The following is a 20,716-nucleotide window of genomic DNA, read 5'->3' as shown; positions in this document are numbered from 1 at the left end:
TCGGTGTAGGCCCTCATAAAAGGTCTAGCTTCACGCCGTCGCTGTAGCACAGCAACAACGATACCTTCATTCCCCATCACATCAATATTCAATATTATGATACGTATTTATTCCATGAAATAAATGCTACTCATTCTTAATCAAACCACTCATTAACAATTAACATTCCTCTTATCAATATAACTTTAATCACTATTAACAATCATTGTTAATTACTTACAACAACCCTCTTATCCCTCACACTCATTATTATTATGTCATAATTATTAATTAACTACCATCGCCCTCTAATCCATCATAATAATTAGAATTATATAATCATTCATAACCAATTACAATCGGCCTCTTATACGTCACACTAATTATAATTATATCATGCGTATTAACATCATCTTTTGATGCGATCAAGCATTATTACTTGAGTACATTAAAATCTATTACGCATAATTAATACTTCTAAGTCATTATATAATGCAATATTTAGGGGTTCATTCATAGGTTTGAGGGCATGATCGCTGTTTATGCCCGAGGCGTAAGCCGAGGGCATAAATAGCGATCATGCCGAAATCCTAAGAATGAACCCCGTTCATACATACCCAACATTCTTAGCAATTCAATACAGATGAAAATAATAAGGGTTTACAAGTTTAAATAACATTTCATATTCGAAATCCTAAGAATGAACCCCGTTCATACATACCCAACATTCTTAGCAATTCAATACAGATGAAAATAATAAGGGTTTACAAGTTTAAATAACATTTCATACCGTTTTCCTTCACAAATTGAAAGAAAATGAATAGGCCTACTTGCAGCCGGGAGTCAATGCGTGATACGCGTCATCTTTTGCGCTCCGCGTGAGATGGTCGCGGTGACATGCGCGTGTACGCAACACTAGCAAATCGTGGATCGTGTTAATTGGATTCCAAAGCTGCGTAACGCAGCTTGTTTATGCCCTGCGTACTGGTCATAAACGGAATTTATGACCAGCAAAAAAGGGCCCAAATCCAATCAGAAACGTCGTTATATCGTGAGTATGTATGAAAGTTATTTCATTATGCTTAAATTAAATTAAAATATGACATTACTACTATCTAGAAGTAACCACAATAATTAAATCGTACTAACATTTATTACCTTGATGAATGCAAACTTCATTAAGTCAAACGCCGACATATACTTTATTAAAAACCTGACTCATATACCTCTAATCTATCCCATTAATAAGTAATTCTCGCCGACGCGACGTCGGTGTAGTTTTACCAAAAAAGGTGCAGCTTCGCGGCGCCGTCGATGTGGTAGGGTATTCTAAAGGTACTCCGGCATTATTTTGCTGGCCATATTGGACCAATCTTGGCTTTCCATAAAGTTGGTAATCTTCATATTGGCATCACTGTGGCAGCCTAAATTGGTCCAACATATGCACGATTTATTGGTTGTGAACAGCTGCCAACATGAAGCCAACAATCGTGATGCTATTGGCCCAATATTGGGCCACATTCGTCATGATCAATAAGATCAGTCTTGGCATTATTTTGCTGACCCATATTGGGACAATCTTGGCTTTCAATTGGCAATTTTTACATTGGCATCATGTTGGCAGCCAATATAGGTTATCACACTAATTTCGGTAACAAATTGGGTAACAAATAATTATTGGGATGGGTACTAGTGTTTGGAGGACCTTCTCTAAATCCTAAATATTATACTAAAGGACCGTTCAAAAACACTTGTAAGGGGGGCCTGATGCAAAAAGGGGGGCCCTGAAAATTTTTCACCCTCCTAAGGGGGGCCCTGAAAAAAATGACCACGATTTTTTCCTGAGTTTATATGCTTTTCTATGGGGTTGACCGATAATTTTCATGTCGAAAATGCTATTTAACACCACGGTCACTTTTACACCATACTTTTAAAGATAATTTCTTTAAAATCAGTAGATAGGCGATGTCTGCTTGTTTCTGTAGACAAGGAGCCGTCTTCAGTGAACGGCTCTTTTCAGAGCCACTAAAACCTTTAAAATTAGCAGATAGGAGAGATCTACTTGTTCTCTGTTGACAAGGGGCAGTTTTCAGTGAACGGCTCTTTTCAGAGCCATCAGTAGGCAAGGGGCGGTCTACATGTCTCATTCGTAGGTACTTTGTCCTGAAGAAGTTAGAGCTGCTCCTGACGAAAGCTTGACAGTTCTAAACTTGTCCGACGGCGAACCCGCTAAAAACCCACTAATTGTTATATAGTTTAATTACAATTTAGAAGTCAAGTTAGACAGATCTTGTAAACATTGCTGAACCAACTTGGCGGCGTCTTGTGCGCATCCCCAGTGAAAGGTTATTCCAGAACCACCGTGGCCATAATTGTGAACAACCTGTGAAAAAGATTAAACATGTTGAATCAGAGTTTGGAAAAAAATCAAACGTCGTTTCAATTGAGTTGTACAGTTTGTGGAAAAAATGAGACTATTTTAGAATAAGCCCAATCGCTATTATAACTTCCGTTTTTTGGGGACACTATGACCTCTGATATATCGGGGAAATTGCTGTTATTATTATTAATTTATTTATTAATATTATTATCTTTAAAAATATTTAAATAATTAATTTATTCAATAATAATGTTTTTTGGGGCTTGTTTTTATTCTTGTAAAACATTTTAGATTATATTTTGTACACACAAAAACCAATTTTTCTGAATTTTCTCAATAGGTCAGAGGGCAAAGTGTCCCAAAACTGCAAAAACGGTCCCACAATGCATTGCAAACTTCCAATGCCGATTTGGCTTATTCAAAGTGACATACAGTAGCGGTGCCACCGCAAGGGTGGGTGCTCCCTCAAGACGGGCTTTGCCCTTCCGCTAGCCCTTAGGTGCGTATATTGATTACATTTGATCAGATGGTACTAGCTCTCGATGTAAAACATAATCAGGATATCGTTGTAAAACCGTAAATTTAATAAACATATCTCAGCAAACACATAGCTACACATGTCATGCTCTTTATCATTTTTGTTAATATTTTCCCGTTCATAACATCTTTATTACTGTTTTTAGTGTCGTGAATATGTTAGGCACCATATCGAATGTGGTCCTATAGAACTATCGATACCCGGTTTGGTACCGACGACTCTTAACGTCACTCCCTGGAGATGTAATAAATCGTAACAAGCATAATAATTAACCTGAGTGGCACAGTGTTTTTTGTTTGTCATGTAGATGAAAGACGAATGCGCTGTACAAATGTTCATGGTACCATGGGTACGAAAAAAAAAAAGCCATCGGTACTCCCGGTCGGTACTTCTTCGGGCACCGATAGTGCTATAGGACCAAAATGGATGTTGTGCTTTAAATTGAATCGCTACAACAACGTACTGGTATCCGGTGTGGACCAAACTTCATGATTTCTTTCTCGACGCGAATACTTGACCTTCCTGGCCTTACGCTTGCAAAATCACTCAGGATCTCTGCATTCTGGAAGAAAAAAATCCCTTAGATATACCGTGAAGTTGAAATACTTATATTTTCTTTTTAACTGTTGATGTTTATTTATACATGTTTAAAAAGTCTCATATAACATTATTACTCATAAGTACAAATATAGCACTGAATAGGACGGTTTGCAGAATGTACCTCCTTGCTCACTTGAAATTGCATTCCGATCAGCTCAGAGGGAAAAGTAATTTATTGTCATTTTTACAATGGCTATTCTTGTAATATACGCGTAGCACAATGGTCATATTTGGGCAGTTGTAGCTATTTAGCTGTTTGCAATATTAAGGCATATTGGAGTCGGAATGTGGATTCCCGTGCACGAATTAAGACGGAGACGTTTTGAGAAATTAGAGAAACTCTCTGAAACAGATATTGGAAAACTTAAAAGTATTGAAACAAACATTACGCTAAAGGTAAAGAAGTAAACAACTCGTGATGTATCTAAACAATTTAACATGTCACAATCCACAAAACCTGCTTATCAGAATTATTATGATCGCTTGTTAAATAATCTGGGTAATCGAAATTGGGAATATTTTTGGACATTATCTTTTCCAATCACACCACTGAAGAAAGAATGATATATATAATATAAAATCCTTCATCGAATTATTCCAAGAAATAGCTTTTTAAAGCTAGTTAATCTTAAAGAGAACGAAAAGTGTCATTAATGTAAAACTAAAGAAACAATTTATCACATGTTCTGGGAATGTTATCAAACAGTGTCCTTCGGTTATATTTATAAATGCGCTTTTATAAATACGCACGTGACACACGGGCACGGAATACCAAGACCAGCAAACAAGCGAGGCCAAATCCTCATACAATGACCACTATACAGAAAGGGATAGGAACTATGTAGATAAATATCATCAAATTTAAGTATTAATTGTATAGCAAAATAATTATTACATAAGGGTGATTCCAAATTTGTAATGTTGTCAAAAACAACATTTAGAAAGTATTTGACGACGGAAAAATATTCAACGACGGAAACGTTTACAATATAATCACAAAGTTGAACAAAATTGACAATTTTGCTGCACAGTATGTATAGGACGACCACCCTATGTAGAAGGTCACTTCGAGACTTACTGTCTATTAGCTGTTATGGCAGCGTAGAGGTGGTCACGTGCGTATTTAAAAAAGCGCATTTATAAATATAACCGAAGTATACTGTCAAAGTTAATGAATTTTGAGACAGCTGTTGCAGACTGGCTTGTACTCGCGTGGCTTACCATTTCTAAAATTTAATTTAAAATTCGCTTGGTTTATGACATACTTTTCACATGCAGTTTCACATTACGATATGTAAAATAAGTAAAATAATGTTCAAATTCCAATATTTACTTTCAAAGTTAATGATGAATTTTGAGACACGTGATAAGCTGGGGTAGACTTGCTGGTACTTTAAGGCTTACTATAAATTTCTAAAATTTAATTTAAAGTTCGCTTGGTTTACATACTTTTCACACGCATTGTTGCAGAAAATATTCGTGCTGTTTGTAACACTTGCAAACATTACGATATGTAAAATATGTAAAATAATGTTCAAATTCCAATATTTAATTTCAAAGTTATGAATTTTGAGACACGTGATAAGCTGGTGTAGACTTGCTGGTACTTTTAGGCTTACCATTTTTAAATTTTAATTTAATTTAAAATTCGTTTGGTTTATGTAATTTTCACATGCAGTTTTTCTGATTCCAGTGTAATTTCAAAATTAACAAATTTCGAGCCAGGTGGTAAGATGGTGAAGTTGGTTAGTAGGCCTACTTTTAGACCTATGCCTACAATTTCGATTTTGGAGCATCATAGCCATCGTTTCACTAACTGACTCGCCTGGAGAAACATCACATTAGTAGCTGTAAGATAATTTCATGATGATCCTGATTTTGTAACAACATTTCAATTTGTAAGCGCTCTTTAGGAAAGTCATAGTTCATTGAATTTACAATTATATAACCGTAATACAAACAGGCGAAAATAGTAATTTTTTACACAATATTTGAAATTTAAAGAGAATTGGCCTTTGCTCATTCAAAATGAATATATGGACAATATAAGTGTGCTTTTCATTTAATGACATAAAATTTGAAAAATGTTGTAAGGAACACTTGAAGTTTTGACTTTTAAAACCTATATTTTGGTCACAAATTGTGATTGGATAGGTTGTTTTCAACAGATTTACCACATTCGCCTTGCTATAAACATTGAATTGCATATCTGTTGCCGTAATGAAAAAAAAATATCGGCAAATTTTACTACAAAACTTCTAATATCAAATGGCTCTATATAGTCACAATTAAAAGGGCATTTCGTGATCCACAGCCTCATCCCCCACTTTTTCAAAAGAAGTTGAGATTTTTATACCACTGGAAACCTCTGGCTGCATATTGTTTATGTACCAAAAATAATTTCTTGCAGATTAATTCTGGTATACCAGAAAGCTCCAGAACGAAATTACAACAGTGGTCTATGGAGCAGTGTAATACACATAATCATGCATAACTCGCAAACGCAACTTGTGAAATCGGAATCAACTGAAATTTTGTGAATAAGCTTTTTTCGTGGCAAAATGTCATAAAAAGAGGATGCTAGGATCACGAAATCCTCCTTTGAGACTGGGTTGTTCTCTTGGCACATATCCAATGCCTTCTATAATAGACTTTCCTTATTTGGTTATGCCACTTTCAACAACTGCGATGTATCTTTTTGTCATTAGCGATAGTCACGACTGTCCAATATGACTTGGTGATACTCGACCAATGACGACTAGATCTATTTTTCCCAAAAAACGTAAATAATGATGATAAGACAAAGAGTTTGCCAACTGATTGTTTGACACCCATGCAAGTGCGCGAGAGGCAAATCCGTGAGTCCCCCAGTCCATTTCCATCAAGATCCACGCGCGGTTTTGTTATGTCTGTTTGAATAATTCGTGTCTTTGTAAAATTTATCCTGCGTCGTCATTCTTAAACATATACCTTTCAGGCCTACACATATTGATTTGTGAAGTTTGGGCGTGAAAGTAACCTCGGGCTTTTACTCAAATTTTGACCTCCAAATAGTCGTCAATTGTCGACTACAAGCGACTACTTGGTACCGACTTGGCGACCCCTAAAATACTGATGTCATGCAACCCTTTACTAATTGAGCCACTGAGCTTAATGATATTCGGCCATTTTTACCACTTTTCTTTTTACAGATTGTGTTTGTTGTATACCATGCGCAATACGTATCATCAATCCTGATGAAAACACTTAGGGATGAAATCAAAACTCAACCGCCGGTTGCCCGCCGGTTCCGGGCGGTTCCGTCCGGTTCTAAAATATACACAGTAATGAGGTCAGTCGTCACACCCTGGTTCATATGGCCGGTTGGTATCATCGAGTGAGTGAGTGGAGTGATTTCAAGTGGTTTCTTTTCAAATTTAGTACAATAGGAATAATCGATTTTCCTTCCCGGAGTTCTTCTCAATCAATGTACCTACTTTTAGAATTTTATTTTGATAAAATATAAGCAGAGGCTTGGTCTATTCATTTCTAATTATTTTACATCGTGACAGGTTAGACAAGGCCTATATTAAAGTTTCATTTCCGAAGGAATAATCGCGATCTCGGAATTCTGTATGTCAGTTTTAAAACGCAAGGGTAATACATTTCTCATAAACTTAGTTTATAATCGAAAGAAAGAAAGCAAAACAGAATCAAAGAAAAAAAGAAAGCAAGCAAGAAAGAAAGGGGGAAAGAGAGAAAAAAGAAGAGAGAAGGGAAGAAAGAAGGTCAAGAGAGAGTGGGAGAGGAAGAGGGAGGATGGGGGAGAGGTGGAAAAGGGAGATGTGTCTCTTGCATCACATGAGAGAGAGGGGGATACAAAACTACACTATTCGTAATATAGGCCATATTAGGCCGGTATATTGGGCCTATAATTATGTTGGCCAGGCTCGTTGAGGTGATGTGCAAAAAGAACTAATGATTTTGCAAGATGCATAAAATATATGTCAATCCCATCACCCATCGGCACCGCGCCCTTCATCAGCACCAATGGAGATTAGCCATGGGGCAGGGTGGCAAGTCAGTCCCCTCCCCTGCTCAGTCGACAGAAATGTTGTGACAAAATCTTCCCTTTGGTCTATTTTAGACCCAAAATCAACCCCATTTTGGGCTATCATTTTCTTGGGAAGAGGGGGAGGCGTCCCAAATTTACGGGGGGGGGGTCATATATTCTTGGAAAGAAAAATGGGGGGTCATAAAATGTTGATAACCAAAATGTAGGAGTCATAAGATGACCACAGATAGTGTGTTTGTTTTATTCAAAAAGACTGATTTTAGCCTGTTTAGGGGTGTGTCGGTGGTGGGATCATAGAATTGTTGTTGCCGAAATAGAGTCAATCAATATCACTTCAACTGGGGATTTCTTTTGTGATTTATGCAGCATCATGTCTTCTGGAGGAAGATTTGAACTAATGACCTTTCGTGAAATCGCCCTATAGTAATTTATAAATGATAATTGTCCATCACCAACACAGGCCTATGTGATTCACAAAATAATAATTCAGAACTTCTAAATTACTTAACCTATAGAAATCATTGAAACACTGTTCTGAACTGAAATTAAATGATCTAAACAATGGTGATATATTCAAGCAATTTTAACCATAAACAAGAAATCATTTCAAAAATTAATTTGCTTTGGTGACAAGCCGATAGATACACGACTAAGAACAATCGATCATCGTGTACTACTTAAATTCAAGTATGGGCTATTGTGACCGTGAAATTTCAAGTATGCGCTATTGTGATCGCGAAATAAACATATCGACATTTTGTTATAATCTCTCCGGTTATGTGCTTAAACCAACCGGCGGTTGCTACTCATGCATTCTTGAATATTCATATACCAATGACCTCTGCCAACCGGACGGAACCGCCCGGAACCGGCGGGCAACCAGCGGTCGAGTTTTGATTTGATCCCTTACCCTTAAACTAGGCACAAACTTGCAATTACGTTCGAATATATCTACTCTGTCCGAAGAGTAAACATTTGAATCCCATCGACCCGCTTCTTTCGTTGCACCCAGGATAACGTAGTTCGATCTGAACAAGGAAACAAATCAATACAAGGTGGTTTTCGAACCACTAGTTTCACCTGCTTTCGCGACCAAATTTGGTTGCAATTGGATTTGAACAGTTCATATGATACAAGATTTTTCATTTTCAGCCTAGTTTACAAGTTGACCTCGAATGATCTTTGACCTGTATGTGATCTTCAACACCGCCATTACATGAAAGTTCCTATAGTGCAGCTGTGGCCCAAGTTTGGTTTCAATTAAACTATTCATCCCCGGGCTATTCATATGAGAAAAGATTTTTCATTTTCAGCAAAAGTTATAAGTTGACCTCAAATGACCTTTGACCTCAGTGTGTGACCTTGAACGACATCATTACACGAAACTTTAACCAAAACTTTTTACCAATTTTGGCACTATACAGCCACACACCCCTACAAGCAATACACCCCGGGCCATACACAAATTAATCAACATACCCCCAACAGTGATATCGTAGTTTCCTACCATGCCTTATCAAGGTGAGACAAAAAGACACACCGCACCTGGACTGGATGTGTCAGCATTATGAGTTAGGTGATGAAGAGGGGAAGAGGAAAAGCCGTGAAAGACTGTTATAAATATGGATGAAATGTATTGCTTACAACTGACTACTGAGTATTCCATCTTAAAGTTACCAGTGCGGCTTCCCTCGTTGTAACTTTACGACAGGTTTGTGTTACGTAAAACTATCGTTATTACAATAAAAGTATCGTAATATCTGGGCGTAGGCCTAATATCCGGGCGTAATATGATTGAAATTCGTACAAAATGAAGCAATACACCTAAAAAAGTGTTTATAATTGCTGACTTTCTATGTAAGCTCAATCATTAGTGACGAAAAAGTACTTACTTTGGTGTTGAATGCGTGACAAAATTGTCATGAAAAACTGCCACCATCACTTTATGCCAAGGTGCACGAACCTAAATCAAACGTAAAATGGAAATAGTATAGGCTGGATGACCAAGTTTAGATATCGTAATTGTTCACGAATCGCTCACTTCCGATCGTTTTTTATTTCACTGAGTATTTCAACGAAATCAAAATAGGGTTAACGTTGTTGCGTAATCAATGTAGGCCGAATGGATGTTCATAACTCAGAAGTCAAATGGGACCGTGAAGCAGCATAATTTCAAAGATTGTTCAATTATTTGGTTGAAACGTAAAACAATTGTTCAAATTTCTTCAAGAAAGGTCAACAACACAATGAACACATGTAAACATGGAGGGTGGTTTTTACAGTAAGCCAAAGGTACCAGTTGTTTTCACCCTTGTATATCCTAAATAAAAGTAAATATGTCAAAATTAAAACAATCAGCCGATACCTGTACTCTTTAGCTCTGGTTTAGGACTTTATTTGTTGAAATTGGTTGATATAATTAAAGAAATGGTGATAATAAAGAAACGAAATCAAAAGTTGCACTTTCGTGTTTCTAATCAATGAAAGCACGACGCTAGTTTTCATGTGCTAATCAATGAAAGCACGGCGCTAGTCCTCTTGTTCGCGAACGTTTTGTTACAAATCAATAGGGCATGTAATGGAGCAAACTGCAACTTTTAAATTGGCATCTTCCTTTGCTTTTTGGATCGTTGTGACGTTATTTCTTCGAATGAGGTCTTACATTCGAGCTAAAAGATGCAGCTGTTGGCTGCTGGTTCCAATTATGACATATCGGTCTTTAGGATATACAGGGGGTGAACATAACTGCACACTGGTACCTTAATTCTTTGGCTATTTACTGTATTTGATACTTACTTTAATTGCCTGGCCTCTGATTGGTACTACTTTCCTGTCATTGACCAAGTGATATGAATTCACACCAGAACAATTGACAACAACATCAAAATCCATTACGAGCTGTATAGCAAAAGCAACAAAGTGCGTATTTTCACTTGAGTTGTGATTAAATATACTAAGTGTTAATGCATGATAAAAGTTGCTATGGTTTAGTTTAGAAGTTCGAACGTAATGTATCTACAAATCCGAAGGTACTGAAACACCGGGTGAAACACTGAGATCTGTGTTGGTATCTGTGTTGGTATAAATCATGATTTTGATTTAAACTTCTGATCCAAACACAAGGAAATAATTCCCACCTCGGAATTTTCAGATGGTACTCCATCTTTCATCAGCGAGTGAGTGTCTGTATCAGGTCGTGATCTTTCTGACCTTTGGCCTGATAACAGACTTGTAGACTCCTGGAAGTTCAAACCATCTTTCAACAAAGACAGATGCTGGTTCAAACTTCCGGGAGTCTACGAGTCTGTTATCAGGTCAAAGGTCAAAAAGATCACGACCTGATACAGTCACTCACTCGCTGACGAAAGATGAAGTACCATCTGAAAACTCCGAGGTAGGAATTATTTCCTTGTGTTTGGATCAAAAGTAATCAAAATCAAGTAAACATTGCTTTTGGCGTCTAAACGACATCAAATGATGGGGTGAAATGCCGAAATAAGTCAAGTATATCACGTTTTTTGATTTATTGACAAACTCTGTTGATGAGCCCTTTAGCGGAGGTGAAACACAATTTGCACACACTGCCACTATTTGTTTTAGTATTAAATGTTTTAATATCATTTTAAGTCATATCATTTTGAAGTGTATTGGTACCCTTCTTCTTCTTCTTCTTCGGCCGCCGTCACTACTGACGATTGGCTACCATCTGGCTGCATCTCCATATCTCCTTCCAAGCTGTTCTGTTTTGAGCTAGACGCTTGGCTTGCACTAGGTTCATTCCTGTCCATTCTTTGATGTTGTCAAACCATTGTTTCTTCTGTCTTCCTCTCCAGCTTCTCCCTTCAACTTTTCCTTCTATTATCTGGAGTGTTAATGCACTGCCACTTCCTCTAAGGATGTCACCAAGGTAGGTTAGCTTTCTTGTCACGGTCACCAACTCTCCAAGCAGCTGTCTCTTCATACCAAGTTCCTCAAGGATGCTCCTGTTTGTTCTTTTTTCCTTCCAACTGATGTTTAGCATTCTTCTCCAGAACCACATTTCAGCAGCAAGCACCCGGTTCTCATCTGCTTTGGTCATAGTCCAGCCCTCCAGGCCATAAAGGAGTACACTCCATACCAGTATCTTGATCAGTTTCATTTTCAGTTCTGTTGGAAGGTTTCGATCATTCCACAAATCCTGAAGTTCGATCATGCTTCCTTTGGACATTCCAATCCTGGCTTTGATGTCAGCCGTGCAATTTGCATTTGATGTTTTTACTGAGCCCAGATACTTGAAGTGGTCGACCTGTTCTACTTTTTCTCCATCAATTGTGATGTTGTACTCTTTTTCTACTGCCTCTGCGACAAGAAGTTTTGTTTTCCTCACGTTGAGTTTGAGATTCATGTCTTTGCCAGTTTCATCTATTGCTGTTGCCATTTTTTCTATGTACCCTATCTTGAACAATTTCTGTGTCAGTTGCCAAAAAGGCAATAGTTTGATGACGTCACCGTGCTTTTGCATTACCATGATCACTCGAATGATGATAACCATGCATTCGTGAACCTAAACCTGTTTCATGTATCCTTGCTTTAAATAATTATTATATTGGTATACGGTATCGCATGTCTTTATGTGCTTACCTCGCCTATGGATTGGACACGCCTTTGTTGAACTTTACCTCCTTGCTGCAGGAATCTTTGCAAAGAAATAACAAAGTATTTAAGATAACTTTGAAATGTCATATAAAATGGATATACTCTGTAAAAGTCAATATTTTCGCGAGAAGATATTTTCGCGATTTTGAAGATTTTGTCAATTGCGCGAGAATTAAATTTTGCGGTTTTGATATTGATACAATAGAAACCTAATGCAAAAGGTTATTTTCGCGAGTTTTTATTTTCGCGATTTTATGTCCACTCGCGAAATTCGCGAAAATAAAAACCTCGCGAAAATTTCTACTTTTACAGTATATGGATTTAAACAGAACTATATTTTTATTCCTCGGTTTTGAAGTTATATTATTATTTATCTTAAAACAAATAAACAAAAGTCTTACCTGTCCAAAAGCCATGGCAAATACTTGTCGCATTCCGTAACATAAGAAGTGTACGCTCGACCAGAACTACATTAAGAAAATTTTATAATAATATGTTAAAAATCTTCAGATACAAAGCAGTCTTCATCGTAGAAGGGATAGTAGTATGAAAAAATATCTCATCGACGTATTACTTCCGTATTGATTAAAGAATAATATGTTAAATTATCCAATACAGAGCTAAGCGCATCAATTCAGCCGCACACCATCGAAGGACTGTTGTAGCAGCAATTTTTCATCGTATCTATACAAGGAAGCTCCGGAACTGCAGTTTCAACTGATACCAAACACACAAAGCCACAGATCCTAGACTTCGATGGACTTCATGACCTTGCAGTCGAGAACTCGAGATACCACGATCAAAATTTGTCAGTCATCAAAGATCCAGCCAGCATGTGGAATGGCAGGCCAGCTTCAGCAAGGAGTTGGTCGCAAACCTGTCAGCATGCTCTACCGGATGCTACTTTCATGATGTTAATGCCTATGCTTTTGAAAAAAAAGTCAAATAGATTCAGAGCTTACCGTAATCCAGAGTTTGGTGGGAAAAGCTCCTTTAGTTCTTGAGATGACACTCGACGGTAACCAATGACGTCATCTTTCCAGTAAGGATCCTACCAAACAAACGTAATTGAAGACCTCGATAAAAGGGCCTCGACGCAGTGATTCGGGAATAGTGGTATAACTTCTCATAATTGAACGAGAGCACCAACCAGTGGCGTAGCGTCATAGGGGCGAGGGGGGGGCAAAATTTAGAAACTCCCATAGGAAAATTGTCAAAAAACGGCTTGTGCCCCCCCAATAAGACCCGGTGCTCCCAATCATGCTCGGTGCCCCCACCACCACCACCCACTCTACGCCGTGCCACTGGCATCAACTGTCACTTTGAATGAATAGTTGTATCTTTTGGGGCAAAAATGTGTATACAATTTTTTTTTATATAGATTTTATCTTTCCATGCATAATCAATGAACACGAATACCGTAAAAACTCAATAGTTAGCATAATGTGCTTACCATGCTTACTATCGACCATGCAAACATGAAGAGCCCCATCCACAAAAGTGTGAAGGGTTTTGAGCAAATCACGGATACACATCGTTATATACGCACACCCCAACTTGCAAATGTGTGCCTCAACCCCATTAGCCCAGTTGGTAAAGCGATTGGTACAATTTCATGTTTTCAAAAGCGCTCGATACTAAGTACATAATTATGCTATAACTATCAAGATTTTACGGTATCTGATTATAATAAATAGATTTATAGTGATATTTTACAAATTAATTTTCGATATTTTAAATTTAATTTTTGAATTAAATGGGTTCCGGACCTCTTGGACTGTGTCAAAAACATCGTAGCCATGTACGAGTTGAATACCAACGTCCGGCGCCTGTCCAGAACGAAAAAGGGCTGTGTAATGATCCCATGTCGCCTTACCCCAGCGTCTGAAATCAAAATTACAACATCATCATGATCACAAAAACACAACACTATCAAAATGGTAGCAATTTATAACTAAACATTTTATGATTATAATTTTACATTGCCGGTGCGTTTTCTACAAAATAATGAAGAAAATGAGAAAAGCTCGTACCTCGCGTTTTCCAAAGGAGTATCTCCCGGTAGAAATGGCGCCCACCATCCGGTAGCACCGTCCCCTGTTGTGTCTGGTGAAAAGTGTCTGCGATAATGGTCACTTCTACTGCACCAGCATTCTGCTCAAGAATATGAACTGCTGTAGGAAGACCGCTGATACCAGCTCCAATCACACAGACTTTGCGTTTCATGATCCCATTAGACTATTAAAATGAACACAAAATATTATCATTCGCTTAAAAAGTTACCTTTTCAGAGTCTGAGTAGAACAAAGGCGTAGCTTGCGACGCCATCACGGCGTCTTCATTCAGCGTAGTGGTTACACTCCTCCGGTCACCTGACCACCCTCCTCCGGTCACCTGACCACCCGGTGGGTCATGCGCGTATTTTTTTTTGTGGGGGTGGGGGGCTTTGGGGGCCAGCCCCCCGGGGTAAAAGCAGGGGTGGCCAAAACGAAGGGGCGGCGGACGAAGAAGGGGATGGCAAAAGCATGGGCGGCAAAAACGAAGGGGCGGCAAAAAGAATTAGTAAATAAAAAAGGGCGGAAAATTTGATAAAGTATAAAAATTTAAAAAAAATGGTACTATACATCCAAATGTTTTCCTTTTAGGGCGGTAGCGCCTGAAATCCTTCTTTTCGAAAAAAAAATTGGGTCAACCTTTTCGGGCTAGCTGTTGGGGCAAGGGCGGCAAAATAGAATTTTCGGCACCCCCCGGGTTGGAGCGGCCACGGTACGCCAGTGGGTGGTCAGGTGACCGGAGGAGTGTAACCACTACGCTGAATGAAGACGTCGTGATGGCGTCGCAAGCTACGTCGTTGCTCTACTCAGACTCTGAAAACTAAGGTAACTTTTTAAGCTTATGTCAACATGGTCAATATGACAGAGTCCAATATCAGTCTACATGCTGCTATACAATTATTATCATTTACAAATATTTGTCCAAATGTTCCCGTATAATATCATCGTAAGAACAACTTGTTTGTTGTTTCTAGTATTCGGTTCTTGTTGTTATTCTTGAACCTATAGCAAGTGCACATCTGGTTCACCAATATCAAGTTACCGGTTTTTTTTTTTAAAATGTCAATCAGAATGTAAAAACATGCATAAACATTCTGATGTAAAGTTGCATAAAATAAATGCACAGATGTGCCTACACTATATAAAATTACAATATTTTTAATCAGAAAAGAAAGTATTAGAGTTATTTAGAAGGGTTGGTTTTCATTTAAAATGTAAATCCCTTTAATCACACACCTGGCTCATACTAATGTCAAGTAAAAGTTGTTTTTTTGTTTAAAATAGGCCTATGTTAATCAGAATACAACAACGCCAAAAAAAAAGTCTGCAAAGTTGCACAAAATGCACACAGTTGCCTACAGTTTCATAAAATTACAATCTTTGTAAAATTTTAATCAGAAAAGAAATTGTTTAAAGTTTAGAATGTTCTCATCTTAAATATAAATCCCTTTAGACTTTTTACAGCTTGATGAAAGTACACACTTGGTTCACTACATGTAATGTCAAGATAAGCACGCCTGCTGCGCATCCGACCAGTCTTACTTTGTGGAAGAATTTCCTGGTCAGTAATAGTTTTACTAAACTTGAATAATATAGAAATATTTTAAGCACGGATTTTTAATTCTCATTGCACGGATTTTTGTTCTCACTGCACGAATGAACGTGTCAGGAAAATAGCCCCTAGAAAGCGCTGAAATGCTAATTGCAACCTGCAAAAAGCGCCCGCAGTAAAGTGTAGGCCTACATTAGACAAGTAAAAAGGGCCAACACAAAAAAGAAGTAAAATATGGGTCAGTAAAATATGAGGTCGAGATGGCCACTGTGTGCGACACGTTCTTGTATTGCGTGCCCACAACCGAAAATTATCGAAAATGTTCGATTTACCCAACAAACATAAAATGTTTTTAAAACGTTATAAATAAACCTGTTGTAAATGCATTTTGGTTTTGGTCAAAAAGTTTTAATAACATTTAATTGTCGGGTTATATAGGCCCTAAGGTCATGATTAAAACGTTTTATCCGAAAAAAAACTGAAAAAACTTTTCAAAAATATCATCAAAATGTTAATGTATAATATTTGTGACGTGTCATGTCAAAAGGAGACACTTTTGGGCAGGATCGTAAATGGAGAAATAGACAAAAACCTGCCCGGGTGATTTTTTCACAATTTGTATTTGTTGCGAATCTGTGATGTTATTAATGTTTGAAATATTGTCTGATAGTTTCAGACCGGAATATAACTGGCATCTTGTATTTTTTGAGACATTTTCCAAGGTAATACCTACTCTCAACATTGTCAATGATATTTTCAAAGGCCGATACAGGGTGTCCCAGAATGATTTGTACCGTGTTTGCAAAAATAACTAAAAATAGAAGACGGGCAGTGTATCTATTTTTGATACCAGCATTATAATGTTGGACATGTCTCCTACTTATTCTGTTAATTTCAGCACGCTACCTTTATTTGTTTTGGCGTGCCATGCAATAATGTAAAATCGATGAAAAACGACTCGCATACCTTTGAAAAATGGCACGATACGATTAAATGAAGAACGTGGGATGTTTGGCACAGCATTTCGACGACGACAACTACTGTTGGGGTCACGCCTTAAAGCTTGCCGGACAGCTGCAATGTTCGCTCTAGTTCTTACAGTCTTACGAGCACCTGAAGCTTCACTCTGCCGATTCCTGACAATTCCGTGCTCGTCAAACTTCTTTACCTTATACACTATCGTCTAATGAATCTTCTTTGCGTCTCAACATAGCTGCCGGTTTGCCAGTAAGTTTTTGAAAGAAATCCACGCTACTGTACAGTAAATTGAGGAGCCGTCTTTTCTGTACCACAACCAGTTTGATCTCTGCAAGCATTTCAAATGACATGGACCTCACACCACATTAACTATATTTAAAACTACCGCCAAAGAGAGAATGGGATTAGGCCACAAATCCTTAATTCCATATGATGATTGCTTCGTAACGTCATAAATAATAGATAGATATCGGCTATTTAGTGGAAATATGAACAGGGCACAACTAAAATACCTGCATAACTTTTTCCAAATAACTTTGTGCTGAACGGTTAGTAATGTTACAGATTTTCAAAATAGGTTGCGTTGTCAAAACTTAGAATTCACCATTTTACGCAATCTTCTATAACTTCTACTAGAAACGTCCAATTTTAAAATCTAAAAATCTGAGAAAGCTAAATATATGTAGAACTAAAAATGCAAGACAATATGACCATTCAACATGCCCTTCATACCTAAAAAATTCCATCTTTCCCGGTACAGATCATTCTGGGACACCCTGTATCTCAATCTCCAGTTTTATAATACCATTACTTACAAACTCAATATCTTCACTTAGAAATGTCCGATTTCATTGGGGAAAACGGCGTTATGGAGCAAAATATCTCTTTATTTAAGATATGTAAAAACCTCGAAATTGATAACCTGCCCAAAAATGTCTCCTTTTGACATGACACGTCACACTTTTTGGCAAATATGTGCAAAATATTTTGTCAAATTATGTTAGAAAGTTTTGCAGCAAGTTTTCAAAAATATTTTCTGTACGTCATTAAAAAAAACCCCGTTTTATACCATTATACCCACATTTAAACATTTTGTGTTTGATGAGTAGTCATTAACCGAGCTGTTTTATTGCTTAAATTATCATATAATGTTCGCATTTTTCTCCATGAAAAATTATTTTGCGAGCCCGAATAAGGCAAAATTCTAATAAATTTGCTTGGCCAAAAATTAATTGAAATGGAAATTGGTCTGGTCACGCGAATTTCAAATAATATTATGAGAAGCACTTTATGACCGAAATTCATTTCGATTAAGACCAAATTAGAAGGGCCTAAGTAAATTGCATTTTTTTTTCTCTTGGAGCACGCAATTCTTTTGAAGGGGAAGTAAGTAAGGGAGAGGTCAGTTGGATAACTCAATTTGCTATTTCCAATCTTGGACCACTGCATTGCTAGGCAGTGTTTCACAAATGCAAAACTTGTTACTTTTTTGTTCTTTAACAAAATATTAATAGAACATCTGATTTTTTTTTTTTTATTACACAATATAGTGCAAAAATGTGCAATTTCAACACTCCTTAGCGCGACTCCTTAGCTCCCGGAGTATAGGCCCACTCCCTATTCCAGAAAAATATAAAACCATTTTTTTTAATTAAAAATTATTATCCTGTTTTGCCAAATGAAACGTAGCTAAATCCTAATGCTTTAGTTAGTCCTAACTGGTAATAAAAGTCAAATTTAAAAATTTGGTCAATTTTGAAATAGCCCAAAACATGCGTTTTTAGGGTGTTTTTCGTATGATGTGACAATCAAGCCCAAAGACTTGTACTAAGACTAATTTCAGTTAAGGCATTATAATTTTTGGAAAAGACATGATTCATTCTTTAATTATAGTAACACAGAAAAAGTGAAAATTATAGCAAAATTTCGGCATAATATACTCAAGATTGTGAATGCTTAGATTTGTTCCAAGTCTTTGATTTTTGGACTCGATTGTCAGAAAATATGCCGAAAATGTATGTTTTTGGCTCTTTTTTTCTTAAGGCCTAAATTAGTAAAATAGTGAACTTTTTCTTTTACCTCCAGTTGGTACTAAATGAATGATTAGGATTGAGCTATATATTTCATTTGACAGAACTTGATAATATATCCCAAAAAATTAGTGCTGTGTTTTTCTGGAATAAGGAGTAGACAAAAAGCCCCGCGCGTAGGCAGGATATTTTTGCAAGGGAAGGCTGGCCGGAAGAAGAGACATTTTCCAAATGTGGACATTTTTCCTACAAAAACTCACTGACATTTTTAATGCAAAAAGTAGACCATACAGGGTGTAACAATAAAATTTGTACATGTACAATTTTGAAAATAGAATGATACACGTATGTCGCTTATTTTTTGGTTTGATATTCATATGTCTATCAAGATAATTTCTTTAGCCACCAGATAAGCTTTGCTCCAATAAAATTGATGGTATATCAAGTGAAGATATGGCCAATTATGTAACCTAGTCTTAAAACCGCTTTTGTTAAAGTGTTACAAAAGTGACTGAATAGAATTGAACCATGGACCAGTTAGCCAAGATATAACTGTTTGTATTGCATATAATATTTGTGCCATAACTCTTTTTAGTTTTTTCCTGAGAAGTCAAAATGCAATTGTATAAATTTTATTGTTACACCCTGTATAGGCCCTATGAATCAAAAACGAACTTTTTAAAAGTCTATTTTGAAAGCTTTTGAACCAGTTTTGAACAGTTTAGAAATGAAAAATGGCCAGTCCCTTTAAGTTAGGCCTGTTATTATTTTTGTTTTTACTTTAGGCCTACACCTTCTTTGATATTTTTACTCTGACAAGTGCATTTTTTCGTCGATTTAGGGGCCGGGTGGTGGGGAGGGGACGGGTGCGACACCGCGGCATGCCGGCATAGGTCTCAGTACAGGCTTGCCGGCCAAAATCCCAGTTACGCCACTAGCTGCCAACTCAGGGGGGCAAAGATATTTTGGCATGCTGAAAGATTTTTATGGCAGGCCGAAGGGGGGGGGGGGGCGAAGTTTTGACAGGTCGATGGGGGCAAGTGTTTTTTTTTTGCGGGCCCGGTTTGTGGGTCATTTTAACATTTGCGTATCCCACCCCAGGGAGACATACAATTATTGCACAGTCCCTAATCATGCTAATATTAAATAATGCGCATGTACCATTTTCAATATACACAAACGAATAATATGCTACCGGAAACTATTAGAAACATGCGTACCTACCGTACTGTGGCAGCAAACTGTACGTTGAAGCACAGACGATCGATCATTTAATAGTAGATTATGTACGCCCGGTAATAGGCCTACGGGTGCAGGTGTATTCTAGTTCGGTATACAGAGTGAATCACTATCACCTGATCATATAAAAGCTTATAAAATAGCCAGCCAAACAGACAATGCTGTAAAACCAGTTTAGACCGCCAGGTTGTTGACTAAATTTAGATTCATATTTATATAGCATCAGATATGGCAAGAGTATTTGAACCCGTATTTGAACTTCGACATTTATACGGGCAAATATAATAGAACAGGCCTATATGGAGTCCTTTATTAACCTTTGAAGCGTATAGACTCGGGACCTGTGCATGCGCATTATACTACATTAGGGGCTGTACAATAATTATCGGTCCCCGTGGTTGGGGGGGGGGCAATTTTTGTCAGGGCAAACATGGGGTGGATAGGCCTAATCGGGGGCCTAATCAATTATTACAGGTCGCTACATGTCAAATACGGGGAGGTATGGGAGGGTTAACACTCATGGGGTAACTTAAATAAAACACTTATAAACACAAATAATAACCTATGCCCAGGAGCTCTCTCCCAGGGAGGCTAATTTCCGATTTTTTTGTAACCATAGCACACCGTCAACATCCCTATATCTTCGTGTTAAAAATTGCCGTGATAGTACGATGAAT

General features: G+C 37.5%; 2 protein-coding genes across 3 annotated transcripts; both read right to left on the bottom strand.

Annotated features, from left to right (window-relative positions):
• Positions 1-1,326: 1,326 nt before the first annotated feature.
• On the bottom strand, positions 1,327-20,177 carry LOC140166339 (D-aspartate oxidase-like). Of its 2 annotated transcripts, none has more exons than XM_072189779.1 (11): positions 20,021-20,177; positions 14,220-14,424; positions 13,956-14,070; positions 13,149-13,237; positions 12,588-12,653; positions 12,172-12,226; positions 10,348-10,449; positions 9,444-9,514; positions 8,462-8,579; positions 3,361-3,459; positions 1,327-2,362 (listed from the first exon to the last, which is right to left on the bottom strand). In XM_072189779.1, exons 7-11 carry the CDS (start codon positions 10,441-10,443, stop codon positions 2,240-2,242), a joined length of 507 nt encoding a protein of 168 aa, XP_072045880.1. In that variant the 5' UTR covers positions 10,444-10,449; positions 12,172-12,226; positions 12,588-12,653; positions 13,149-13,237; positions 13,956-14,070; positions 14,220-14,424; positions 20,021-20,177; the 3' UTR covers positions 1,327-2,239. The 2 variants fall into 2 exon arrangements, with proteins under 2 accessions (XP_072045880.1, XP_072045879.1); XM_072189778.1 differs by having other exon boundaries at positions 20,025-20,177.
• LOC140166880 (uncharacterized) lies at positions 11,237-11,968 on the bottom strand. The gene has a single exon (XM_072190366.1). It carries the CDS (start codon positions 11,966-11,968, stop codon positions 11,237-11,239), a length of 732 nt encoding a protein of 243 aa, XP_072046467.1.
• Positions 20,178-20,716: the final 539 nt, after the last annotated feature.

Source organism: Amphiura filiformis, chromosome 12 (assembly GCF_039555335.1).
Source record: "Amphiura filiformis chromosome 12, Afil_fr2py, whole genome shotgun sequence".
NCBI lineage: Eukaryota > Metazoa > Echinodermata > Ophiuroidea > Amphilepidida > Amphiuridae > Amphiura > Amphiura filiformis.
This window is presented reverse-complemented; position numbering and strand designations above follow the sequence as displayed.

Coding starts and splice junctions, on each gene's coding strand:
- LOC140166880 (XM_072190366.1), bottom strand. CDS start 11,968: ATGGCAACAGCAATAGATGAAACTGGCAAAGACATGAATCTCAAACTC.
- LOC140166339 (XM_072189779.1), bottom strand. CDS start 10,443: ATGGATTTTGATGTTGTTGTCAATTGTTCTGGTGTGAATTCATATCAC. Junction 8,580..9,443: donor GTCACGCATTCAACACCAAA/GTAAGTACTTTT, acceptor TTCCTTGTTCAG/ATCGAACTACGTTATCCTGG. Junction 2,363..3,360: donor TTGGTCCACACCGGATACCA/GTACGTTGTTGT, acceptor TCTTTTTCACAG/GTTGTTCACAATTATGGCCA.